This window comes from Atta cephalotes, assembly GCF_000143395.1.
Source record: "Atta cephalotes unplaced genomic scaffold scaffold00023, whole genome shotgun sequence".
In the NCBI taxonomy this organism is placed as follows: Eukaryota; Metazoa; Arthropoda; class Insecta; order Hymenoptera; family Formicidae; genus Atta; species Atta cephalotes.
In genome coordinates, this window is record NW_012130087.1 from 2189507 (window position 1) to 2200562 (window position 11056).

Below are 11056 nucleotides of genomic sequence, written 5' to 3' on the forward strand. Positions count from 1 at the left end.
TGTGTGTGTGTGTGTGTGTGTGTGTGTGTGTGTGTGTGTGTGTGTGTGTGTGTGTGTGTGTGTGTGTACAAATTATCATATAACAGTACTGTAACATAATTTTGTAATATAATTTTATTAATATTTTTCAGCTATACAATTCTATATTATATTACATAATAAAAACAAATAACAAAACATTTAAATGCGACAATTTTATAATAATATCGATAAAACGATAACAGTTAGAATATCAATAGCTTCACAACAATTTCACAATAATTTTAAAAGAATAATGCAATAAAATACATAATAGTATTGTTCCTTTTAATAATTGGTGTTGTATTGTATGTAGACATAACTCAGCATATTTTAATAACTGTAGAAGAATCAATTTAATAATAATAAATATTTTAATCATAATATTCATCACAAAATAAATATAAATAAAAAAATTCCTTTTATATGTTGTTTTTTTTATTACGTGTACATTAAAAAAATCTGCAGTTATGAGTCAAAACATTACGCTACGTCTTTACAAATAGATAATTGCAAATGCCGAATTGTGTAAATAGTAATAAATATGCAAATAAAAAACTGTATATACAAAGAATCTGTATATAAAAACATCAAGAAAAGTACATTACAAACCTGCCATGCGGACTGCTCCGTGCATCCATTACTCTCTTGTTCTGATAATTCGCCCCTAGGCGGCATAGTCTCATCGGCACGCATATTAATACTCTTCACCTCCTCGTCGATACCTATTGCACCCTCGCTACTTGCCATAGATTGCTGGCTGGTCGCACTCACCGCTTTCTGGGACGAGTCACTTATAAATGTACTAGGAACTAATATTTGCAGTCCGTCGAATTCAAAGACATTCATTGGCCCAGCATGAGCATCTTCATTTATATTGAGCAGTTCCATCGATTGCTTCGGCATCAATGATTTGGCGGAGTGAAAGCTTCTGGATTCGGTACTGGTTGTGGGATTTATTGATTCGGAGAGATTCAAGAGGTTTTGAGTCTTGGTGCTGGTCGTAATGGAATATGACTCGTGCATCAAGACGGATGATTGTGAATGTATCACGGGAAATGAACTAATGTGTTCGGTTATCACTGATTGATGATACGCGTAACTGCTGCTCGATTCTTGAATCTTTGCGACACTTTCGCACACCGCCACCTGCGTCTCCTGACGCTGATTATCAGTCTTAATTTTCTCCTCGTCTATCTGTGAACAGTCGATCGGATCTTTTTCTGTGACATTACCTACGCCGTTACTATCCTCGTCGTGAGTTGCGCTATCGCTGTCCACGTGATGAAACGAATGCATGGACGTGGGTGAGCATGGCTTGCTGAGATCCTTTCTAACTCTTAACACGGAAATACCACTGATCGTGGACAATGGGGTGTGCGATCTCACGCCACAATCCGCGAAAGGTGTGTGAGGACTGGGAATCTCTTCAATCTCCATGTCCGCCTCGTCAAAATTGTCCTCCTCGTCGATCTTTTCGTCCTCATCAACATCCTCGTCGTCCTCGTCGTCGTCTTCGTCATCGTCGTCGTCGTGCATGGCCGCGGTGTCATCAAAATCAGCACGGAGACGATACACACTAAGATTCTCGCACGACCCATGTTCCGATCGCGAGTTATAACGACGGACCTTGCGGCTCTTCCTTCTCGCGACTGGAGACGCAGGAGCTGAAAAACTATATTTATAATTATTAGAATGAAAAGTTCTTTGCAGTCTATCCAGCGCTTCATTCATTTTCAAACAGTCTATTGTATGTGGCGAATAAGTTTTTTCTAACAATCTCAGTTCGTTAGTCAAGGAATTGCTCGAGTCCCACTTGTCCCCTTCCTGCACGTCCGACAATATGTGATGATCCTTCTCGTGGGAATCCGGAATGACTACTGTATCGTGAATCACGCTCTCTTCCCTATCTACAGTGGTTTTTTCTTTCGGGTCCGCCAATTTTTCTTGATCATTTTGTATATCACTTTCTTTCTGAAGAGAAGCATTATTGAGCTCCGTTTCCATTATGGTTATTAAATTCTCTAATTTTTCTGAAGAGTTAAACTCGGATTGAACAGAGTCTTTCAACGTATCTATTGCTACTAGATCCTGCGGTGATTCAACATTATCGTTCACGTTGCTGCTGCGACTTGCGGTTCTATTGTCACATATCATTTCCGAATCATGTTCACAAGCCACAGATTCAATGTCAATTGTGGGTGTCATTCTATCGGATACATTCACGTATCCCTCTTCGATGACCTGCTGTGTAAACTGTTGTGTTTCTGGTTGCTCGTATGTTGCAGATTTACATTGTAAGTCTGTGGTCGAAATATTATTTGATGGCTCATCGTCTACCATATCTGGTAATACACTCTCCACTTTCTCATCAGTGTTATCAATAGCGCAAGAAATTGTAATAGATCTAGAAATAGCATTGTATTCGTGTACGGTGCTATCGTCGGGTGATGTAGAACTCTGTGCTTGCTGTCCCCGGTGATCGATTGACAGCGCGCTGTTGTCGCTCTCTTCCCTCACTCTGATGGATGTATCCTCGTTGTGCAGCACGGGCGATACCGAGAGGCTTACATCCGGAATAACTTGTCCTGATTCGGTATCCGTCTCCGGCAAAATCTCAGGTAGAATCTGTTTCGGCTCGGGACTATTTACAGGAACCGTCAGTGTTCTGACGTTGCTCTCACCAGCTATAGTAACCACTGGCCGAATCCTTGTCGTTGCGCCAGGAACAGCTGCAACTGGTGAGATCATTTGGACGGTGGGTATTTGCTGTTGGTACATACCGTATGGATTGTACAGCATCTGCATCATTTGATTGGCTTGCGGCGCCATCGCGTACTGTGGTATCATCATGGTCCCATTGTTCACGAATTGCTGATAGCTGAATGAGGTGAACTGCGGTGGCATCATGGTACTTATGGGTGGACATTCAAAAATGGGTCCTACAGGATATGGAGAGTGAGTAGAAATATGCGCGTTCTGCGAGACTTGGGAGGACGTATGGGGCGTCTGGATGGAGGTAGGAGTCTGAAGTGCAGCTTGTGCCTGCAGTGATAATGGTAATGATGTTGCTGCTGATGCTGATAAAGCATGCTGTTGCTGTTGCTGTTGCTGCTGCTGCTGCTGCTGCTGCTGCTGCTGCTGCTGCTGCTGCTGCTGCTGCTGCTGTTGCTGCTGGTGCTGCTGTTGTTGTTGCGTCTGTAACGAAGGGGTACTGGCTTTGATGAGAGCATCTATAACCTGTTCCTTGGGATGAGTATCCAAATGCTTCTGCAAACTGATGCCCTCGCGTAAATACAGGGTACACACGGGACAGGCCACGGCCCCGACGGATGTTCCCGTACCATTGAGCTCCATCGTTACCTATGGGTCGGCGATCAACTTTATACGTACAATCGAATTGCGGCGACTCTAGTAGAAGAAGAGCGTTCCACGCGACGTATAATGAACCAACACAACAAACGGACCTTATCGTATGTAGGCATCCACTTCTCGCTTCTCGTTCAAGACCGATCGCAATCGCGTTGTCCGTGTGTGTATGCGTGTATCTCTCTCTTTTTTTCTCTCTCTCCCTCCTCTCTTTCTCTGCCCGTACTGGCCACGCTCCTCTCTACGTGTTGAAACGGAATAATCGTCGCCGGGGCGGTCGTCTCGCGTCACATCTCGTCGCCTATCGGGCACGCGGTCGCACACGCACACGGCACAGCTGCACACCGCTGTGCCCCAAAAATATCGACATCCATGGCTGTTCCCGTAACGCCTGACAGCCGTACGCGGTGCTGCGTGTCTTGTGTGCGGTGTGCCGCGAGCAGCAACGGCAGTGGCGGCGACAACGGTGGCGGTGGCGGCGGCACTGACTCGCCGCCACCAGACAAATCGATATCCTGTTAAATCGCCAGCCAGCCACCAGCCTCCCCAGCCTGCCTGCGCTTATTAAATTACACCTGCCTGCACGCGGCGCGGCCGACGCACGACGTTGGACGTGACGACGGACGGACGGACGCGTGTTGGGACGCGCAGCGCGATCGGCGATCACTTCGGGGCCACTCGCCGCCACACTCGTTCATCCACACCGTTACCTCCTTCGCAAAGCGATTATCGCGATGGCATGTCTCCTTTCTTTATCCCCCTTCGACTGCACAGTCCCAGCCCCAAAAACACAACAGAAAACAGCGACGGACGATGATAATTCCGTCTGGGAACGGGAGCGACAAGAGCTACCAGAGGGGCTATGGACTGACATGTGGCGCTCCCTACCGTCTTACCACCCACGACGCTCTCATCAGCTCTCCTCATGCCTCATGCATTCGAGGAGATTACGTTTATGTGTGTGACACAGTGTGACACCTGTTTCCATTAGTACCGAGAGACTAGAGTACCGAGACTAGAGTAGGTGAAATAAACGTGTCGCGACCGTCGCCAGTACTCGGAAATTGCCATTTTTAGATAGAATATAAAATACGTAGCGGTAAATTTCAAAACATTAAGGTAACAATGGTCAGTATCGCCGACGAGATACTATTAAAGACAGTCTTACGAAAGATTGCGTGATTGCTAAAATTTAATAATATAATACTAATTTTATGATTTATTAATTTTATAGACATGTATCTTTTAAACTTAATAAAACCCAATTTTTATTTAAAAGTGTGATTTTAATGTTATTATTCGACTTTGATTATCTTATTAATAGAGATAATTGTAAAGAAAAAATTATAATTTTTCAGCAATATATAAAATATTATAGCATTAAAAATACTTATTTATGCATATTTATATAAAAAATCATGAATTCAATAATGCATTATCCAAATATTTATGTTAATAATTAAAATTTTTTATTAATTATCGATAATATCTTCGTTTTTCAATTATCATCGAACTTTTTAATCTTCATTAATAGTCACAAAAATTGTCTATTTGCATTGTGCCTATTGGACGCGATGAACGATGAGCGACGAGTGATATCCAATGAGAGCTCTGCTTTCGTCATGTGAAAAAAAGCTGAGCTATCATTGGACGCATCAGCAGACACACCAGTTAAGTAAGTGCTCGCTGCTATTGATATGATTCTTCTAGATCTAAAATTCTGATTGGATGAGCTAAGAGAATACATCAATAAACAGCGAGCTCAACTGTTGAGTCCGCTGAATGCAGTCATTATGCACATCAGTCTGGATCTATAAGAGCCAAATTCATCAACGTTAATTAGTTTAGTCGACCGTTGACTGACCAATTGCGTTTGCTGTTTAGTAGAATTGACCAATTGCGGTTGACAGTTAATGAGTAAGCTTGATCAGCGTGAAACAGACTCTAGGACCTAGTTTTAAGCCTGATTGTATCATTATACTTTAATTTTAAGCAAGGATTAAAGGAAACTGTCAGTTTCTCTTTTTAAAGCTGAAAGAGATAGAGACAGTTTTAAGCTTCACTTAAAATCAAAGTAACGTTGGTGCAATCGGGCCTTAGTCTGGATCTACAATAGTGTTTTAAGCTGTAAAAAATTGACCAATTACAATCAAATGCGAGGAGAATAATTGATTGTGATTCGTCTATTCCTTATAACTTAAGCTTAAAAATTTATTAGTAGATCCGAGGTCATGCGTGAAACGGAATACATCCTTTGAGATAGTTTTAATTAATCAAAAAGAAGTTATTGACCAGCACTATCAGCAAAAAATCGAATTCTGTATCTTGAAACGAAGTGAAAATTACAAAAGTGAGCGAATTTACTAGAATATTAATAATTTCATTGGTCAACATCTAGCAAATTTGCTCACTTTTGTAATTTTCACCTCAGTTATGATCAACGCGATGTTGTAAATGCTTTGCTGAAGCGTTTTTTAATTGGTCAGTTTGTAAAATTCTTTCTTGTAATTGGTCCATCAAACATTATAGCGAAACCTTTGACCACAGCTCTCGTTTCAAGATAGAGAATTGATCCCCAGTTCTTTTCTGATTGGTCAAGAAACGTGAATGCGGATGCAGATGTCGCAGACGACGCAGACGCCATCTTCAATTGCTAGTGTGATACGAACATTAGGTCCTGTACATAATAGAAGAAATATTAAAAATAAATATTTAGGTTTTAACCTATCAAAAATTGTGTATTCCGATGTAACCAATTTCTGATAGGTTAAAATCTTAATATATTTCTATACCTAATATTTTCTTTATTGTGCGCAAGACCTTAATAATTTCATGAACTTGTAATCGTCAACTAGCAGTCCCCAAATTCTTGTATGTGTAACGGAAGTGAATAAGCTGTCATCCCTTCTTTCTCACGCTCCCCTTCATGATCATTATTTATCATTATTTAGCATAAATTATCTTCTACGCTGTCAAGTGTAAAGAAATCGAGACGCTATTGCTTAGTGCGATTTCAAATTACGTTGATGTGCCCTTTTTTTTACAAGAAAGTGGAAAGGATTAATTTTTCTTTGTTTTTACGAATGTGTTTAATCCGATAATGTTTACACTGTGTATCATGGGCGCTACATGCCACATTGCATAACCTCTAAAATAGTCCAGAGCAGTGCGTGACAAAAATTTTTATCGTGCACTTTATTTATTCGCCTAAATAGATTTCCTTGTTTTACAAAGCGATGGCAGGATGTTACGACAAGCTGTCTTGGACAGGTGAATCTTTCTGTCATGTGACAATTAACGTTATCTCATCATGTGTAATTGTAAAATAAATATTAATTCTTTGAACATATTCTTTAAAAAATATCATAATAATATATTTAAGTATATAATTTTTTTTAAAATAAATATTCTATGTTATCAAGTAATCTTAATGTCGAGAAACTTGTAAAAAATTTGCTGAGTCATTATGTTAATAAAAATTTGATACTGTTGACGTATTTCTAATTTACATTTTGATATATTAATTTTAATATTATTGCATATATATTTTATTTTGTTTGATATTTTAATTATATATGTTCTATTATTTATGAATTTATGGACATTAAAATATTTAAAAAATTAATAATTTTCTAAAAATATTATTTTGTGTAAATTATTTTATTAAAATCAGTAATATTTCACCATTAGAATTTTTGTGTGCTTCTAATGACTTTGTACATATTTTTGTTATACAGAAGTAAGGGATTTATTGAGAACTTGGAGGGAAGATTCCGAGCGACGAAGTAAAGATGTAGTAGATTTCTGGGAAAATACTTTGATGGGAAAGATTGATCGTTTGGGCAATGAAAGTATTCTATCAATACATATTTTCTTATTCTTAAAATTATCAAAAAATTATATGCATGTCACGAATATATATTTTATTTTTCATTCAGAATATCTGATTCTGGAACAAGTATGTGTAGCCGCATTGGATTGTTACCGACTACCATTAGCTGAATACTGCATCAAAATTTTAATGCGTGCCTTTCCTGGCAGCTTGCGTGTTCACAAGTACCATGCTATGCATTTAGAAGCATTAGAAATGTAATTATATATATCATCAAGTATGTAAAAATATGCAATAATATTTATCTTAATGCTCTATCAATTGATTTTTTCTAGGTATGATGAGGCAATGGAAGTTTTGGATTCTATCATAAAAAGAGATGAAACCAATGCTGCACCAAGAAAACGTCGTGTTGCTATTTTGAAAGCTCGAGGACGCATTCCAGAAGCAATCAAAGAGCTTACAGAATATCTGAAAAGGTATTATTTTAACATACATTTATATATAAATGCATATATTTTAAAAGTTTTATAAAAAAGTTTTCTAAATTATGTATTAGTAATATTATATACTAAATCATTGTTTAGATTTATGAGCGATCAAGAAGCATGGCACGAGTTATGTGATTTATATTTACAAGAACAAGAATATTCTAAAGCAGCTTATTGTATGGAAGAACTTATATTGCACAATCCACACAGTCATTTAATTTACCAAAGATATGCAGAAATAAAATATTCTCAGGTATGTATATCTAATATTTTATGATATTTTTTTATGATGATAATTATATTAATTTACTTACAAGGAGAATACCAGAATATGTCTCAATTTTGTTGTCTATAATAATTCAGTCTTTCTATTAATTCTATTAATTCAAAAAATATAAATAAAATTATAGAACGCACTCAAGCATTCCTGAGGAAAACGTAAAAATTTAAAAATTTATGTATTGGTAATATAATATTTGGTAATATAATATTTTTTTTACGCATTTTTCTCTTTTTGTAAAATTTAGCTAAATCGGGAGAGGCCATGGCTGATTATTTCTCCAACATCAAACTCAATAATTTAGCTAAATTTTATATATGCAATAATTCAGACCTTCCACTAATTCGTGCCAAAATTACAGAATAAAAATATAAAAAACGCTTCTTAAACATTTACGAAAACAACATTAAAAAATTTACATTACCACACAAGAAAATTTTTAAACGCGTTTTAAAAAACATACTCTATAATTTTAGCAAGAATTAATTGGAAGATTAAATTATTATATAGATATATCAAATTAGCCTAATTAGAAGGGCCTATATCTAATGTTCCCCTTGTTAGATTAATAAAAATTCACTAAATTAATAATATACATTAGATATTTTTAGATATTTGTTAATATAAAATGTAAAAAGAAAATTATACAAGTAATGCTTTATTATATAGGGTGGATTTGATAACATGGAACTAGCAAAAGCATACTTCTGCCAAGCTGCGAAATTAAATCCAAATAATATTAGAGCTTTATATGGCTTGTTATTAGTAAGTCCCATTATTATATTATAATGCTACATAATTATGAAGAGTATTTATATTCTTACAAATATCTAATTTCAGACAACAAATAATATTGCAACATCGCCTAAATGTCCTTCATCTAAGAAGAAGGAAGCAATGAAATTGAGTGAATGGACTAGTAGACAAATTGAGAAACAATATGAAAGTAAAGTTGCAAATGAGGACGTTAAAAACATAGAACGTTTACTAGGACAATTACAACTTGAAGCTTAGGTATTATAATTATTCTTGTATTTATTTTAATTTTGTGAGAAACATATGTAAGCGATATGTGTTTAAAGACATTGCAATAACGATTTCCGAAGAATTTACTGAAGAGCTTTTAGACATATTTTTTAACTCTGTGTAGTTAACAAAATCTAATCAGGATATTCGAACAGTATTTTGTAATTCTATTCGTTACGTAATATATGTACATCACGCTCTAGGTAATTTTGTCTTGTTCCAGGTAATTTTGCCAATATCTATGTACAATTGTATGTTGATATATTAATTAATTACTCTATTAATACCAATCTCTATTAATACCATTCTCGAATTTTAAGTGCACCATACGTAATTATCTTCTGAATATACATTCGTATTTCCGTACCTTATTATATATATGTTATTAAGTAAATGTTAAAATTATCGATTTAGCGATCACTCTTTGTAATTCATTTAATGTCATCGTTATTTCATTGTTATTTAGGTATCGGTATATCTTACATATAATGTAATAAAAAACGACGTTGAATGGATAGGATCATGTATGCAAAAAATATTTATTTCTAAATCATTGCAATAGTTAGTTTTGTTTTCAACTTTTACAACTATTCTGTACATAATAAACAAGAATTGCAAAATTAGATAGTCACATTTTGATAAATAATTTTGAATAATTATATATCTTCTCGCACTGAGAAAAAGATATATAAAATTGAAGAAATGTAGAGAATAGAGAATGTACCTTTATATAATACTACATAAGACTGATTTACAGTCACCTTTCAGTAACTTCTTTGTTACTACGTTCCCACTCCTCTCGTCTCTTTGCTCTTTCTGCAGCTTTCCTCATTCGTTTTTCCTTCCTCGTTTCCTCACGTAATGCAAAATACTTCTCACGGAAATCAGTAAAATTCATAATAATGCTCTCGTCAGTTGCCTGTCATTAAATGTTAAAAAATATTGATATATAGTTTAATCATATCAAAAGCATACAAGCTACTAGAAAATAAGAATATAGCTATTTTAATTTTGAAAAGGAGAAATTGTTCTTATTTTGTATTAAAAAAATCTTATCCTTAGTTTATTACAAAATCTGTTTTGTTCTTACAAAGATTGTACTAGAAAATTTCTTTCGTTTCCGCCAAATATCAAATACATATATACCTATTTTTTCTCATTTTAAGTTTCAAAAGTGTATTAATTCAGCCACAGAAAATACACCTCAAATATTATCTAACCAGGAACACAATCAATTGGTCTTTCTTGATTTCAATAAGCTTTGGATATGTTAAAATATAGAAATATTTTTTTTATGTGCGGAATTACGTTAAGATGAAAATCTCTTTTTGAAAAAAATCTTTTCTTCAAAGTGACTCGTCAAAACTGAAATAAAAAAAAAGATTTAAATAAAAGTTGTATATATAGTTTCAAGAGTATTTTATAATTATAATTAAAAAAAATTCTTCCATTTTTTAATGATTATAAAGTACTTTTGACGCTATTCAACTTTTATTTGAAATATTTTTTTCTATCTCAGTTTCGATGATATTCACTTTGAAAGAAAAAAAAACGATTTTTTTCAAGAAAGATTTTCCTTAACATATGACTCAGCACGTACAAAAAAAATGTATCTCTTATTTATATGTTCTATATTTTAACATAATTAAAGCTTATTAAAATCGCAAGGATTCAGTTGTGTTCCCTTGTATTTTTTAGATGTGATAACATCAAAACTAAATAAAAGTTAATAAAATTTTCTTAAATCTTATTACCTCAGGTTCTTTAACTTTCTTGTAAGTTAACAATCTTCTACTAGTGTAATTGCTCAATATTTGTTCAGAATTGGCTACCAGCTCTAAGCAAGAATGTGCTGGTAATTGATCTTCCATGTACTGATCTCTAAACCACAAATTTAATATTTATCTACTAATCAATAAATAATTACTATAATAATTGCTTCATAATTTTTAATGCTGGAACATTTCTTTACATGTATAAATATTAAATAAATAAATATATATAAATATATATATATATATATATATATATATATATATA

At 34.9% G+C, this 11056-nt stretch overlaps 2 protein-coding genes across 2 annotated transcripts in view; one reads left to right on the top strand and one right to left on the bottom strand.

Moving 5' to 3' along the window:
- LOC105619883 overlaps positions 1 to 3375 on the bottom strand; it is a 5382-nt gene extending 2007 nt beyond the window's left edge. Inside the window, exons 1-2 of the mRNA XM_012201400.1 lie at positions 3162 to 3375; positions 631 to 3089 (exon numbers count right to left, since the gene is read on the bottom strand). Of these exons, the coding sequence (XP_012056790.1) occupies positions 631 to 3089; positions 3162 to 3375 (2673 nt within the window). The remainder of the gene's footprint in view (positions 1 to 630; positions 3090 to 3161) is intronic.
- A 3248-nt stretch (positions 3376 to 6623) lies between these two features.
- LOC105619884 (ER membrane protein complex subunit 2-like) lies at positions 6624 to 9004 on the top strand. Its single transcript, XM_012201401.1, has 7 exons — positions 6624 to 6657; positions 7125 to 7238; positions 7326 to 7476; positions 7555 to 7698; positions 7807 to 7963; positions 8660 to 8755; positions 8831 to 9004. Exons 1-7 carry the CDS (start codon positions 6624 to 6626, stop codon positions 9002 to 9004), a joined length of 870 nt encoding a protein of 289 aa, XP_012056791.1.
- The last annotated feature ends 2052 nt before the right edge of the window (positions 9005 to 11056 follow it).